Genomic DNA, 17,633 nt, shown 5'->3' on the forward strand with positions numbered 1-17,633 from the left:
TTTTCAACCCATAATTTCTGTTAGACAAACTGAATGTAATTTTATTTTTTTCCTGTTATATGCACACACAATCTTTCATACAGAATATGCCCCCAAAATTATTATAAGGTCAAAAAAAATAAAGGGAAGAAACATTACATGCACAAGAGTTACAACACAGAGCAGGAGATGGGGAGAGGAGCGGCAGGGGGTTCTCAGCTGTTTGCTGTCTCATGTCCCATGTGTTGTGAAAAGAATGCTAAATGGCAATGCAATATATTTTTTTCTTTATTTATTAGTACTGTATTATTTTTATTTATTCCTCACATTTACTGGTACAGTATAGCTATATTATTTTATGCATTGATAAAGCAGAAAAAGCATTCTGGTAGCAACCATTGTAAATCTGATCTTAGCCATCCCACAACGGTATTTATTGTTAATTTCTTAATATCGTAAAAATTATCAGTTCTATATCAATCAATTGTATAATGGCCAACCCCTGTACTTCCGTTAAGCCAATATAAGCCATTATTTACGTCTTCGGCAAATTTGCCGTAAGATTGTGATAATTTGGCTTGTTTTTCGGTATTTTATTTTTTAGTAATATTATTAGTAACACAATTTTTGTGCTTAGTGGACCACAGCTTGTCCCAGACACCCTAGCTAGGCACCTTCGCCTACGGTGCTTGGCCTCCAATCCATAATACGGGCGCATTAAACGCAGGGTAATTTGCGATACATTTAAAAAAAAATGCGTCTTATACACCAGCAAATACAGTACCGGGTAGTTCCATTTGGATGATAGGGTCCGCACCAATGGACCGCGGTCGGCCAGTTGAGTACCCCTGTCCTATACCTTTGGGGAAGGGGAGATGTCTGAGAATACTGGGGGTGTCTTAGTGAGAGGCTCATTATCCTGTTTTAAAAGATCTTAGGCCTATTTGCAATGTTAAGTAATTGACAATTAGCAGGCTGTGTTACCAAACTTTGCAATTGATAAATAAAGGAGGTCAGATTTATCCATTTCCTCCTCTCTCCTGGATGCATCAAGGGATCTAGCTAGATTCTGAAACAGTTCTGAAGAATCTATGCACCAGTGGCCCCGTTTGGCTAAATGAGGTGTGGTTCCACCCCTGCATTTTTTGTAGACAATGGGTAATTTGTGAGATGAGTACCTGTTTCCCTTTTTTTTTTTTTTAGGAAGCAAACTCCCATTTGGGATATGTTCCACACCACTTATGTTTCTTGGGGTCACTCCTAACCTGTATCACATAATAATTGAGGGCTAGATCCTGAAAACCCATTTATAACAGGCAATGAGGAGTAACCAGGATCACACCTGCATCCCAGGGATACTCTTACCAAGCTGCCAACATTAATTGATGTTTGCTGTAGGGATAGCAGCCAACATGATTGGATAATTTGTTTTCCTTGCTGCTGAAGGGTTAAAGGTCAACTGGAGTGAGCAAGTTGCTACTGTGAGGTATGATCTATGCAGTAGAGAAAATGAGGTGTATGGTGTCATAACTCATAAAGTTCCATTGTCTTGCAGCAAATTGAGTAACCTTTGGATAACCACTAGTTACGCCTATGGGTTTACTAGAGCTTGAAAAACTTCATTGCACCTCACTGGTTTTGTTATGAAATGATTAATCAGGATCAACCCTTATCTTTTGATGTACAATCAGACAGGTTCCTCTACCTCCGATTTGTATGATGGTTTAAATATTGCAGGTCACTCATGAGCCCTGTACAGTATTATACCGTTAACCCTTACACCCCAGATGATGTTCCAGAACGCACGCCTTTTCACGCCACTGTTTGAATGCCCATCGCGTGTTAGCAGGTACCAGCGTGACTATTTGTCTGTCACAGCACACGGAGGGGAGCGTGGGTGGGCTCAGAGCGGTCAGTAACCATTCCCCAGTTGTCATGGAGAGTCGCCCTCATCTTCCACTCCAATCAAGTGTCACCGCCGTGGGTTGGATGATAGCCAGATAAGGAAAGAACTTTTTGATGTAAGTGCTGTGGTGGTTGAATCTGGTGAGGAATGCAGTGATTATATGCCTAGTGATCCTGATGATAGCATCGAGTTAGACGATGTATTAGAGACAAGTGAGGATGAGTATGACACTGGCAGCGAGGCCCAGCCAGGACGGCGTATCCCCACCGTGCACTCACGGCTCGGACAAGGGACAATGGTTACCTTTGTTTAGTCTGATGGCAGTAATTTTCAGCCTGACATCCCTGATTTCAAACGATCATCAGGTGGAATTACTCCTGATTTTCCTTGTACAGAGGAATCACGTGAGATGGACTATTTTTGTGCTTTCTTTGATGGTGCAATCATGGACTTACTGTGTACCAAGACAAATAAATTTTATCAGTACACATGTGATGCTGACCCAGGCCCTGGCCCCTCACCACACATGCGTCGATGGAGTGATGTTGGTGTTTCCGAACTGTATGTGTTATTTGCATTGCTGATGATGATGGCACGTGTGAAAAAACACGTACTGTACTTCTGGAGAATGTCGATATAACACGAGATAGGTTCCAAGAGAGGTCACTTTAAACCGAATTCGCACTAAATCGAAGTGTCGTTTCAATGGAATAATTTAGTTTGGTACTTGAGAGAAACACAAAATACTAAAAAGACTGAGTCTACCCAGATGCACCTCAGCCCATCTCCTAGAATAAACAAAACATTGTTTTTTATAGTACGTATTATGTTAAAACAAACACTCATAAATCAACACAGCTAAAATTATGGGATGTGAAATGGTTTGTTTACTGGCTGGGAAGATGGGGGGGAGGGGGAGGTAAGGTGATTTGTTTGACAGTTGATGCCAAGGTCTAGTGCTTATTTATTTATCTGTCCTTAAGAGTGACTAAGTTTTTTCTAATAAAATGTCACTGAACAGACATGGGAGAATTTAACATTGCTGGAATTCTTATAAGATAGTGATTAATTTGAATATAAACATGCTGTAGCTCACATTAGACATACAAATTTTAGTTCTAATTTAAGAATTTTATTACAAAGAGCAAAAATTTTTAGCCTATGCAAAATATATGACTTATATTCAAATTATTATCTGTTTTGCAAGGACTCCAGCAATACAAATTACATTCTCTTAACTTTAGTGTGTGACATTAATGTAAGATAAAAACTTTAAGCCTTAAACACCAAACCCTGGCTGGGAAGATGAGGAGGGAAGTGACAGTGACATGTTTGACAGTTGGCGTCGAAGGTTTAGTGAAGTATTTATTTGTTTATTTATGTCCTTTAGCTTGAGTTTATGTTTTTTGCTTATAAAATGTCACAGAAGTGACCAGGAGAATATAATTTACATTGCTGGAATTCTTATAAGATAGTGATTAATTTGAATATAAACATCCTATAGTTTACACTAGACAAAAATTTTAGTAATCATTTACTACATTATTTTTAGTACATGTACAGTACAGCTTTGCCCTTAGGAAAGTGTAGCATGCCCAGAGAAACATTAGGCGCAAAATTTTAAAGATGATGCGCCAGATTGACTTGTGCGAAATAGGAAAGATTCGCTTTAAATTAAAACATTGTCCTTAATTGTGGGTGTTGCTTTAAATCAATAATCTGAAATTGAATCGCTTTAAATCGATGTAGTACTGTACTGGATGTCTCCTGATGACATCACAGCAACTCCATTGTTTGCAAAATTCATGTCCAGAGACCGGTTTCCCTCCATCCTACGTTATCTACACTTCATAGATAACAACATTCCTGTGGCTGGTGACAGACTGTGGAAAATAAGGAAAGTTTTTACGATGCTTAAGGAACGTTTTATGAAGTTCTTCAGACCATTTGAGAATGTAGTGGTGGACGAGTCTCTGGTACTTTTCAGAGGACGTGTTGCTTTTAGACAATACATTCCTTCCAAACGACATTGCTTTTGGAACAAGTTCTTTGTGCTGTGTGACTGCGATACTGGGGTATGTCTTAGATCTCGTTGTTTACACAGTAAATGACGTAGACATGCCCAAGGACGACCCTCATGGTTTCTCTGGCGCTGTTGTCAAGAAACTTATGGACCGCTACTTTGGAGGGAATCATGTCCTCTACACTGATAATTATTATACCTCCTGCCCTGGCCAAGTTCCTACTTGAACAAGACACCGGTGCAAGAACAGGAAACACTGGCCTGTGTTTACTGGCAAACCTGCACGAGGAGAGATCCAGCTGAAGCAAGCAGACAAGATGCTTGCAATATGTTGGCATGATAAGCGTACTGTGCAGATGCTGTTAACAGTGCACAAGGGTGAAATAGTGGACAGTGGAAAAAGGGACTGGACCACAGGAGAGGTCATGAAAAACCCTCGCACTGTCATGGACTACAATGTCAACATGCAGCTCATGGACAAGAGTGACATGCAGGTTGGCGCAATTGTGTGTGTACAGAAATGTGTCAAATGATACAAGAAAATGTTCCTACACCTCTTAGACATCACCATCCTGAATGCGTACAACTTGTACCTAATAAAAACCGGCGAAAACCCTCTCTCAGGATTTTTCAGAAGCAAGTTATAACACAACTCCTAGAGAAGTATGCCAACGTTGTGGCAGCTGTACCACGACCTTACAGCCAAGTGGACCTGCCTGACAAACTCCTTGCACGTGACTGGGTTGTTCGTCACTACCTTGACGACCTCCCAACTCTTCCAAGTGGTCGTAAGATGCAAAGGCGGTGTCACGTCTGCAAGACCACCACAAAGCACCCAGCTGAGCGTGCGGACGTGATGACGTGGTGTAAGGAGTGTGACACTGGTCTCTGTAAACCTTGCTTTATGGAGTACCACTCTAAGAAAACATTCTGAAACAATGTGGCACGTGCTTATAAATGGTGTAAATAGTAGTGTAAGCGTACATGAAAAGTGCAAAGTGTCATATTTGTAAAAAAAGGCACACAGTTGTGCTCATTCACTCGTCACTGCCCACGAGCGCTGGCAGGCAGTTAGCTAGGCGTCAGGGTATCACCAACACCACCATGTATCACCACCACCTCAGCGGTCAGAGGGAAGATTCTTGGTAAGTACCTTCTTTTGTTTATTTTTTATTGTTTGTTCATTTTATCATGCAGTACAGGTATCAAAGTAGTATTACTAAAAGTAGTATAGTTATATTATAGTGTAGTATTACTAGATAATGATGCTATGATTATGTTATAAATGTATTTATTTGTGGAATTATTATTCCGATTATTATTTGTATGACATTCGTGCTCCCCCAAGCACAAAGACAGCCATACAGCCTGGCGACAGACTGCGTGTGTCGCCGAGAATTTTTTATGAAAATTATTACAAATAAAATACATTCTAAATGAATTATTTATCGGAAATAAGTATTATGATCAATAAATATATGCATTATTGGCCATCTCAGACACAAAGACAAGCGGAAAAATTACCCCTAGGTGCGTAGTGACCGCGAGCGCCAGCCGTCAAAAAAAAAAAAAAATTCCCATTATTTCCCGTCAATGAGGCTCCATGGAAGTTCTAGAGGGATAAAATATAAATTTCTTACATTTTTTATTGCTTTATCATTTATAAAGGTTAAAAAAAAAATGTTAAAGTTGATTTTTCTCGTTTTACCCCAAGTGGGGGGTATGGCCGGCGCCACCCTAACGTAAGGGTTAATGAACAATTAAATAAAAAAACCCCAATTTATGATTGGGGGACAAAATTAATTGCTTGGAATCCTCCCATGCAGGATTTCTTATAAACAAGGAAGTGATCAGGGCTAGAACATGAGTCCATATGTTTGTAGTACTGTAGACTGTATTTTAGCAAGTGTAAACTTTCCATCAGTTCAACTCTTTGACTCCACTGGTCCATAAGGCAACCACCGTACTGGTGTCACAAATATGTGTACTATATTTGGCAGAGTGGGAAGGCTTCATGCAGCATAAACATTTGTGAATATGTCCTGCTTAGAGTCACACAATTTTCTTTAATAATGGCATGCTCGTGCAGGGGGTGTGGAGTGTACCATCACTTCTCATAGGTCAGTCCTTTCACCCTTTTGGCCATAACATGGGCTTTCATTATTCACTTTTTCTTTTTTATAAGGATGATTTCTTATTTGCCATTGTTAAGGTTAACTAATTGTGGTTTATTTTTCCCTAGGACGACCAAAGAGGAAAGGTCCAGACCTTAAATTTAAGTTCACAGACAGTCAGCCACCCCAGCCTGTGTAAGTTGTGTATTTTTTCAGTATATATATATATATATATATATATATATATATATATATATATATATATATATATATATATATATATATATATATATATATATATATATATATATATATATATATATATATATATATATATATATATTCTGTTTTATGAACTATATTAAGTTTAACAATAGCAGAAATAAAATACAACTTTAAAATTCTCTCCATTACCAATAACATGAATCTTTCATGTACTTGTATACCCCTTACTTAATTTCATAAACTTTCATTTTCATCTCCCTGTGCTAGGTGGGAGGAAATGTGTCTGCAATCATGAACTGTGTCATTGAAAGCTGTAACTTTGTAATTATAAGTTTATACAATTAAACAATCCATCAATTTTCAACCAAATTTCATGAAACTTGGTACTGTACAAATAGTGTAAGTTGATTGTTCATTTACTTGTGTGAAAATGGTTTCAGTCAAACAAATGATGGCAGAGTTAATGCCCTTCATTGTCTTGAAACCCACACCTGACGATATGACATTTTGAAACATCATTTACACTCCCTATTTCTTCTCTCTTGTCCATGCCTACACCTCCTTTTTATAAACAATTGCCCATAATTAAGTTTTCCTTAACCAGCGGTAAGGTTGCTTTTTTTTTCTTTCACCATACTTTGGACAGTGTTTGAGGGTTTTTAAGCTGCAGTTTAAGTTTAAGGCTAGGAGCATACATTTTCTTTGAAGAGAAGATTTACAGGTGTCTAAAGTCACCCCAGAGGGAAGAAGAGTCAAAAGAAGGGAAAACTTTTCAAGAAAGGTTTTATGTAAAAATACCATGCTACTGTACTTGTATTTGGTTTGTAGGAGCTAATTTTTTTTAAGAACACAGTATACATTTGGAAAGACAGCAAAACAAATTTAATGGGGCACCGGTGCCCAGTATGCAACTTCTTGTTTTACCCCCTGAGCTGTAGATTACACTTTTTTATCAATATTTAATTATTAGTACCATGCATAATGCCATTACTGTACAAATTTTATATCATGCAATCTTGCAAATATGCATGAATAATATTTGGATTGTGCCTCCCAAGTCATTTTTGAGCTGTCCGAAGTCACCCCAAGTAAGACAATTTTCATATACAGTACCTCCATTTAAGTCACATTTTCAGCTATACTGTACAGTATAGGAGATATCAAGCACCCCATATTTCTAATATTTTTCACTGATTACCGTATATACTCATCTATAACCCCCCCTCGTTTATAGGTCGACCCTGATTTTTTGACCAAGAAATCGTTAATTTATGATATTCCTCGTTTATAGGTCGACCCACGTTTTTGAGGGTAATGGAACAACAAAACCTTCAGTAAAAACACTCTACGTCCTATAAACTGAGGCTCGCCGTGCTTGAAACACGAGTGCCGAAGGCAAATTGTTTACCATTTATTATTACGACACGACACTTTACACTGAAACGCGGGTAGTTTCAACAAAAATATTGTATATTTCCATTCAAGTATTTATTCAAGTCAATTAGGAGGGAATATTATTGTAATACAACAGTTTTTTTAACTAAACCATTCAAAAAGCGATTACGGTAACATCTTTTGAACGAAAGAAAGCGAAAGTCATTGTTTTCGTCACGATTTTATCCCACTTTCCACTATAATACGTATGTAATTTCAGCAAAAATATTACATTCCGTGAATGCATTATATCAAGCACAGTATGAATAGAATATCATTGTAATATAACAGAATTTTAACCGAAAACTATTAAAAAAACGAGTAACATCTCAAGAACATCGGAAGCTTAGGTAAAGTCTTTTGTTTTCGTCATGTATTTTATCGTATTTTACATTGAAATATATCACGTTTCAGCAAAACTACTATTTATTTCCGAGAATGTATTCATTCAGGCGCAGTTTAGGTAAAATATACGTATGATGTAATAGTTTTTTAACTGAAAACGATTAGAAAAACACGTAACCTCTAGCCCTGATCAAGGAGAGGACTGGGAGAAGCTGTTTGGTGCTGCAGACGATGACAAGGAAAATGATTTTGATGGATTTTAATGAAAATATTCCGAAATATGGTATCGTAGTATTTATTCAAGTCAATTAGGATAGAATATTATTGTAATACAACAGTTTTTTAACTGAAAACCATTCGAAAAACGATTACGGTAACATCTTTTGAACGAAAGAAAGCGAAAGTCATTGTTTTCGTCACTATTTTATCCCACTTTCCACTGTAATATGTACGTCATTTCATCAAAAACATTACATTTCCGCGAATACATTATATCAAGCACAGTATGAATAGAATATCATTGTAATATAACAATATTTTAACCAAAAACTATTAAAAAAACGAGTAACTTCTCTTGAACATCGGAAGGTTAGGTAAAATCTTATGTTTTCTTCATGTATTTTATCCTATTTTACATTAAAATACATCACGTTTCAGCAAAACTACTATTTATTTCCGAGAATATATTCATTCAGGCACAGTTAAGGTAAAATATACATGTGATGTAACAGTTTTTTAACTGAAAACGATTCGAAAAACACGTGTACCGTCTAGCTGATACACTCAACAGCTGGTGGTGCGTGATGCGTCATGCGTCATTGTAAACAATAGGAGGTTGAAGTAGATTACCGGGTATTATATTAAGTGTGTAATATAGGAAAGGCTTTTATTGCCGGTATTTTTTGTAGATCAATGAGAACTGTGATACCGTATATGATAAGATAAGTTAGCCTGTGCTAAGAACTTCAACATGGACTACTGAAAGCGCGTTGTAAGGTAATTTAGCCTATTGTAAGTTGGTGAGCTTCATTTGCTGAAGGAACTGCACAACTTTTCATTACTAATTGGTACATATTTTACGTTTCCATTGTTTACTGGCAGTAAATGGTAGATATTTTTCATGTCTGAAGCTAAAAGTTGCTCCTCGCCGTTCCCATCATGCACGGGTTCAACCTAACAAAACTATTACGCATGTATAGGACGACCCCCAATTTTTTGCCTAAAAATTTGGTCTTAAAAACTCGAACTATACACGAGTATATACGGTATATTATTCTATACTCCTGCTAGAGAAAGTTTTGCAAGATTTAAGATTATTTATAATTTTTACTTCTATTCTTACTAACACTTTAAACTAGCAAATGTTACTCACATATGAAAACTACATAGCTAGGGCAACATTTTAATACCAAGAAAACTTTGCTTGCTGTAAATGTCTACGAGCTATCACCTCTTCAATATTTTGTCCAAAGACACCCGTGTATGAAGTACTCTACCCCAAAGGTTGTATGGAGTTTACATCTGAAATTATGACCCATGATCAGAGTACTATTTATTTGAGTTTATTGGGGGAAATAAATTTTACCACAGGATTTGTAGATTCAAAGTTCCTCGAAATCTCATCAGCTAACTTTGCTTCAGTCGGTCAGTTGAAGGCACGCTCTGTTGCCAGCATTACTCTTTCGTCATTCAGAAAACACAGTGGATTCTAACCTAGTGTACTGCCCTTAAAATGTCTCGAAACAAACAAAAAAGTGATGACACCGAGTACAATAGTGGAAAAAGAAAATAGTAAGTAGATTGAAAGAAAAAGTGAACATTTTCCAAAGGCTTGATGCCTGGTGTAATCGCTCATAGGAGCAATTGTGGCTGTGCAGGACAATAAGACCCTCGTCGTTGGCGTGATGAGCATAATTCGGTTCAAAACCTGTTGAATACATTTCACATAACAACTGCTGGTACATCAGGACACACAGTTTGAATAATACGATCAATATACAGTACATAATTACATTTATTAAAGTTATTTAGAGTTCTCAGAGGATTCAACAGTTCACAATCACACTCATGTTTTCGGGTCTAGGGTTAGACCAACGATAACAAATATTATGTCCTGCAGGAAGATGTTGGCTCATGAGAATCAAGATGTTGCCTCTACAGTAGAAGGCGATCATCTGCCCCTCAGGCAGTCACACAGCTGCTACCAGCTCTATCTTGCTTAATAAGCTGTTCCGAGTTGTAAACAGTCTCTTCACTTAACATGTGGCCGGCACGCACAGTTGTGCATGGCGATAACACTCCCCCTGTCGGGCTTCGCTCGAAATCACTGCCTACCATTAGATTCACTCTCCGACCCCTTCCAACAGGCAGAGTCTCGTCGCTGGGCATATTAACACTGAGTCTTTTGTCTTCACTTCAACACTTCGCACCAGGCCATCTGTGCTCGGTAGTGCTTCCAGTACTCTCTCTAGCATTCATTGACTCCTGGGGAGGGGTTGTCCAGAGATGATCACGATACTGTATTCCTAGCTCGGAGATTTCGGCGAGTTATGAAGAATTTTTGTCTCTGACTTAGTCTCAGGAGATATTCCTTTACCCATCTCTTCCAAAATTGGTCCACTGTGAATTTGGCATGCTTCCATCTTCGTCAGTACGCAGTGTGTCCGGGTTCATCCGTAGTATGTGAAGCGGCGTGAATGCTTCTAGATCCTTTGGGTCGTCAGACACTGGGGTGATAGACCTTACGTTGACGATCTCTTCTACGGCGCAGAACAAAGTGTCGAGTCGTTCATCATCGTGTCTGGGTGCCCACCACTCCCTGGAGGACCTCCCACACCCCGCCCATATGAGAGGCTGTCGGGAGATTGATCTGCCATTCTATCTGTTTCTGTAGGAGGGCATTCCCAACCTTGTCACTGTTGTTCTAGCCGCTCACTGCCTCTTGTAACTCTCAGCTAGCTCCAATCATGTTGGTTCCCCTGTCAGACCTGCAGCAGGTGAATCTTGTCAGGGCGTTGACAAACAAGTTGGTGTCTAATGAGGTGAGGACTTCTAGGTGTATGGCTCTGGTGGTCAAGCAGGTGTACAAGCATCCCCATCTCGGCCTTTTTTAACCACAAAAGGGCCGAAGCAATCAATTCCAGTGTAGGTGAACGGCCAGCCTCCAGGGCGCACTCGATCTTCTGGCAGGTCGGCTTGGCGTTGATGGGTAAGCCTCCAGTTGCTCCTCCGATAAGTCCCACACATCCGTATTGTGAGGTCGAGTAATTTGCAGCACTTAGGTGTCCAGTACGCCTAACGTATTGCGACAAGAGTGTGTTCTCGTCCCGAGTGTCCAGCTCTAGTCGAGCGTACCTCTCTCACGATGAGCCCCTTGATTCTGTTGTCCCTCGGCAACAGTATGGGATTCTTTAAGTCTGGGTGGAGAGCGGCATGTTTCAGTCGGCCGTCTACTCTGATCAAACTGTCCGTGTCTAGATGAGGTTCCAGCCAACTCACGTCACTACCTCTCATGGGTTGTCCCTGTTGTAACATTCCTAGTTATCGAGGGAATCCTTTGCTTTGCATAAATCTTAAGACAGCTAATTTTGCATCTTCCAATTCGCTGACCTGGAGCCGATTTTTTCTGTGATTTTTTGTTCTTTCTCTTCCCAAGCCGCCATTCTATAAACCTTCTAATCCATGCTATGTTCTTCAGAAGTCGATGCCACGAGGAGTACCTGGCCCATAGCTTATCGAGGATACCCTCCCCCTGGTCAACGCTCGTCATCAACACCGTGGTTTCCTTCTTCACCTCTGGGACTCCGTCTGTGAGATCTGGAATCCTCATTAGACTCTTGGCCAACTGTCTTTTTCCAACAAATGGAAAGCAGGTCTCCGAATCCACCTGCCCTCCTCGTTGAGCTCGGCTCCATGTAGTCCAAGACTAGCGTCGTTGACTGGGTTCAATGCCGACTTCACGTGACGCCATTGTTCTGCATTGGAGTCCTCATGTATCTTTGCCACTCGATTGGCCACGAAGGAATGGAAGCGTCTTTTGGTGATTCGTGTGTACTGAAGGACTGCTGTACTGTCTGTCCAGAACACTGATCTGTCTATTTGTAAGTCAAGTTCTCGCCGTAGTTGTTTGTCTGCCTTGGTAGCCAGTACTGCCGTGCAAAGCTCGAGTCGAGGTATGGTCTGCTGTTTCAGAGGGGCGAGCTTGGCCTTGCCACACACGAAGGAGATATGGTGAGTTCCATCTTCACACGTGGTCCTCAGATAAGTTACAGCTCCATACGTTTGTTGGGAGGCATCGCAGAAGTGGTGTAGTTGCACGGCAGCTACTGGATTTGCATCCTCGGGTCGGTAGCACCGTGGAACGTGCACCTGTGATAGGTGAGGAAGTTCATCTAGCCATCTTCGCCAAGCCACCCTATTCTGTTCAGCCATTCCTTCATCCCACCCAACACCTCGTCTGCACTCATCTTGGAATATAATTTTGGCTCTTGTGACGCTCAGAGTGATGAGTCCCAGTGAGTCATATATGGAGCTGACCATACTCAGAGGGCCTCGTTTTGTCTCCGGTTTCTTAGGGATCTGGACCCGGACCGTGAGTTCGTCTTTCTCTAGGTCCCACAAGATTCCCAGCACTTGTTCAGTGGGGAGCCTGTCGGCTTTCAAAATTACTTACTTTACTCCCGCGGCTTTCTCTGTCCGTGGAGTTGCCTTGAGGACTTCCTTGTGATTACAGATCCACTTTGTAAGTCTGAATCTGCCCTTCTTCATCAGCTGTCTCAGTCGATGGGTAATTACCGTTGCCTTTCCCGGCGAATCTACTGAGAGAAGCAGATCGTCAATGTAGAAGTTACGATTCGCTTTCCTGATGTCATCATGGAGACTTTCCCCGTAATCTTGGAATGTTCATTGTAGCGCATACCCGGCACATGAAGGGCTCCACACACCTCCAAAGAAATGTCCTGTCATTTGGTAAGTGAAGGGGGCTCCTGACAGCTGGTCGTGCGTCCACCATAGGAATCATAGGACGTCTCGATGTTCGGGTACTACTCGCACTTGGTGGAACATTGCCTCGATATCAGCCATGAGTGCCTCCTTTCCTTGTCTGAATCTGATGAGGACTCCCATCAATTTGTTGTTAAGGTCTGGCCCTCGCATCACCTGGCTGTTCAATAACATCGACTCATACTCGGCTGCACAGTCAAAAACTATTCTCACTTTTTCTGGCTTGTTGGGATTCAACACGGGGTGGTGTGGGAGATACCAGGTCTTCCCAGGTGCAACACTGAGTTTTTGACGTGGGACTCGCTCAGCATGTCCCTCGTCGATTAGACGTCTCATCTCTTCTTGATACCTCTGAGAGAGCCCTGGGTTCTTTAGGAGGCATTTTCTCAGTCCCGCCAATCATTGTTCGGCAAGCATCTTATTGTCTGGGAGTCCTGGTTCTTCAAGGTGAAACGGGATGGGAAGTTGGTTGTGTCAGTCCACTTGAGTAATTGATGTTGACCACTGCATCAGAACTCTCTGTCTTCGACAGCGACGGGATCATCGTTACTGCAGGCGGAGTCGCATTCCCAGAAGTGCCCAACTTGTCTCCGAATTCGGTGTTGCCATTCTCTCAAAGTGGTTGATCACATCATAATCACGGCTCGTCTTTCCAAACGACTCCCTGTCCTTCTTGGTCCTTACTTCTAACTGTGCTAGTGTTTGTGGTACATCCAGACCTATCAGGAAATCCACTCTTTTTGGTGCTTGGCATAGCGCAGTACCTTGGAGGTGTTCCTGCATGGTGACATCTTGGGTGTCTGCGACTGACACTCTCAGAGAAGACAGTAGATTCTCAAAAACAATAACTTTGGGGATAGTGATGGATTGGCTCTTTCTTACTCCTATGCTAGCCACTTTTAGACATATCTCTTCAATATTTACACTATTTCTTTCTTTCATGATTGTGCCAATGGAGAGGGAAACTGGCCTTCCCTCTGCCTGCAGCCGGTTAGCTAGGCTACGCGTGCAGTATGATGATTGGTTGCTGCCTGAATCCAAGAGAGCTCCGATGACCACTGCTCCTTTTACCTCTTGGTTCTTCTCCTCAATTGTTTCTCTTACTTTGACAACACAACATACATATATTGTTTCTCACTATATTTTTTTTAATTTTTGGATTTCTTTATTATTAGTGTTATTATTATTTAATTACTCTATTTTTTATTATAAATTTTATTTACTATGAATTATTATTATTATTATTATTGTTATTGTTAAATTTTTGCCCCCTAGGCCCCGATGTGGGTCAGTGACCTGTGCCCAGGTGGGCTAATCCCGTAAAAAATAAATGTACAAAAACTTAAATTTTAGTTGTTACATGCTAATGATACTTTTCATGTATACAGGTACTGTATACTGAACTTTAAGATGGATGTATTTATGTGTCTTTGTCAACACTTGTCTTATTGTATATATTTTCTGAGGCAGCCTCCAATATATATACAGGTATATTTTTTTCATTTTTCACTAGTTTAAACAGATACAAAATCATCTTCAACATTGATATCCTCTCTGCTTCATAAAATTCTTCAAAGAATATTTCAAGGCTTACTCTTTTGCGTGTTTGTTACTGAAAAGCAGAGTTGTAAAAGTACCGGACTTTGTTAATTACGTAAAAGTATTATTACATTGGCAAAATGTTACTCAAGTAGAAATGGAAGCATCCAAAGTTCAAAATACTCAAGTAGAAGTAAAAAAAAGTATATCTTATTAATAAAGTACTCAAGTACTGAAGGTAAAAAGTAACAACAAAATATTGTCTCAAATATTATAATAAAATCCACAATAAACTATAAAAAACTAGTTAACTAAAGATAAAAGACACACCATTACATAAGTTTATTTGCAAATCTTTCTATTGAGATTAATCAATACAGTAACGGATTCTCAAAATTATGGTTGTCCAATCAGGATCTTTTAGTCCTAAGCCCAGCATAACCTACCGAAACAGAATATGTTCAGCCGCTCTTCTCCCTACAATCTACCACATGAATAATGAATGGGCTGAAAATATATCCATCCAACACTCTAATCACTTTCTTCCCTATCCACACAAGTACTGGGTATTGTCAACAGGGATTTATGGTCCACAGACAATGTGTTTGCTCGCATTAGGTTAGGCAAGTATCTGAGGTATGGGATGACCCGCACTTTTCCTCATGTAAACTCTGTGACTGTTCCGCAGTCAAGGACCTCCTACCACAGGACAAGTCACCAACTACTTATTCCTAATAATTTAGATTTAATTCTTGTACACTACCCATGCTTTGGTGGGTGCTAATTCCCATTGTCCTCAAATCATATCAATATTGACTTCGACATCACAAGTCATAGCGTATCCTGCAAGACATGAGTACCAGTGTATTAGTGTCACCCCCTGGGGTGTAATAAATTAATTAGATAAATAATAAACCCAGTAAGACTAAACATGCTCATAAACAACAGGTGCAGGCAGTGGGGTGTTGAACTTGAGAGATAAGTCACACAATGTCAGGAAAGACCTCAGTAGCTCCATTCCATCCCCTGGGCATGCCAAGTTGCTATCAAGTTCCTTCAGTTGAGGAGTTGGTGGATGATTGTTATCTCCATAGTGATTAAGTTGTGTGGCTGTGGTGACATCACTTTTCGATTCTAATTGATGAGTGGCTGAATTTTCCGCACCACATAACATCTGTTGAGTGCTTGGGGGGGCAGTGGTGCTTAGTTATTTTAGCAGAATTTTAAATACACTCAGTCTCACACATATGTATTAATACAGGCTTTATATCTAAGATGGAATTATGTAAAGTATTTAAGAATCATACCCTCTTTGAAATTCATTTTAGGTACAGGTATATGCAAAGAGAAACTGACATCTATCGGAAGACAAAGCCCCTGAAAGAAAGGTGGGGGAGAAGAGAGGGGATTTGATGGGGGGAAGAGGGGGGGGGGAATAAGAGGGTAGGCTAGGTGAGGTGAGTGGTCAAGGTGCTGATGGGCACAAGAAGATCAAAGGGAAAGTCCGCTGTCATGGCCACTACCACCTCACCTCACCTCACCTCACCTCACGAGACCTCTAGGTATGTGACCGCGTGGTGTCTCCCTACACCCACACTGTACCCTTCACGGCTCCACCCACACAACTCTTTTACTATGGTTAATAATTAATTCATTCATTCATTCATTTAAAAAATGTATTAATAGTTTGCACGTAACAAATTAATTTTTTTATTTTTTCAATTGTATTGGAGTAAAAGTACAGTATTAAAAAACCATACTGAAGTAAAAGTAATGAAAAGTTTGAGCACATTTTAAAAAGTAAATACCCAAAAATGTTACTCAAGTACAGTACTCAAGTCAATTTATTTGGTTACTTTACAACTCTGCTGAAAAGTGTATGAATTGTCAGTAATCAAAAAAGCTAGGTTAAGATTATGCATGCATCTCCTTACTATAATGTAGGAAAATGTGGGTTTATAAGGAATATGTAGCTCAGATTGTAAACAGAGTATAACCAATGAAGAAATCTTCAAAATAACTTCTGAAGAAAGTCTAGAAAGAATGTGACAAGTGTTGTGTCTTAGTTTTAATAATGGTGCTGTAACAATACAGTTTCTTCATATTTGCAGTATTCCCATTGCTGTAAATGTACTTTAATTAATTATAATTTGGCTGAGGTACTGAAAGGGTGATCAAGAGAGTCTGTAAATAGAAATAAGACAATCATCACCATAATGCTATGCAGTACTTAATTAACATACTAACTCATTTAAGAGTAACCTTCTTAAAGATAATTGATAAGCTTCATCAATATAGGGGACCTCCACGGGACCTGGACAGCAGAACAACAATAACCATGGATGGCAAGGATGTGGAAGTCTCGGCTGATGACCTGGAACTACTGAAAGAATTAGGACGTGGGGCATATGGTGTAGTGGAAAAAATGAGACACAGGCCATCAAACACAATCATGGCCGTGAAGGTGAGATGCAGTAAAGAGCATAAAAAATGTGTGATGTACCGGTAATCATGCTCTTCAATATAAGATGGGAATGTTGGGACAGTAGGGTGTGTCATAGGAGGGAAGATCAGCTAAAACTAATGGCCCATCACTTTTTTGGTAGATTTTAGTGTATATAAACAGAAAATAATTTCAGTTTCAATATTTTGCAACCTTTTGCTAGGTAAATTTTAGCGTGAAATTTATCGAAAATCTAACGTACAGCTGCATTAGTGCATTACAATTAAATAGTGAACATTGCTTTCTGACTTCATTCTTTAACAACCCAACTAACAATATTTTTTTTCTGTTTCAGATTCTGATGCATTTATAAGTTGATAATATTTGCGATGGCTGCTTGTGTCAGGACGAGGAACCAAAAATCCAGCCATCTCAGTCACTATCTTGGGTCTGGGAGAGAGCTCCTGAAGTCGGAGTTGCCTACATTGAGAGATGCTTTGAGATACGGTGTTTTAATCAGGCAAATCAGTGAAAAGAACCAAAGAATTTACACAAACAAAGACATTGCCAGTGATGTGACCAAAGCTGTCTTGGTATGGTACAATTTCCTGGCTAACGCCAGTT

The 17,633-nt window shown here is 39.8% G+C and overlaps 1 protein-coding gene across 3 annotated transcripts in view; it reads left to right on the plus strand.

Annotated features, from left to right (window-relative positions):
- Positions 1-17,633, plus strand: part of LOC121873203 (dual specificity mitogen-activated protein kinase kinase 6-like) — an 82,916-nt gene that overhangs the window by 9,907 nt on the left and 55,376 nt on the right. For all 3 annotated transcript variants that reach the window (XM_042376555.1, XM_042376556.1, XM_042376557.1), the window contains exons 3-4: positions 6,151-6,217; positions 16,865-17,030. In XM_042376555.1, the coding sequence (XP_042232489.1) occupies positions 6,151-6,217; positions 16,865-17,030 (233 nt within the window). The remainder of the gene's footprint in view (positions 1-6,150; positions 6,218-16,864; positions 17,031-17,633) is intronic.

Source organism: Homarus americanus, unplaced genomic scaffold (assembly GCF_018991925.1).
Source record: "Homarus americanus isolate GMGI-L3 unplaced genomic scaffold, GMGI_Hamer_2.0 scaffold32929, whole genome shotgun sequence".
Taxonomy (NCBI): domain Eukaryota; kingdom Metazoa; phylum Arthropoda; class Malacostraca; order Decapoda; family Nephropidae; genus Homarus; species Homarus americanus.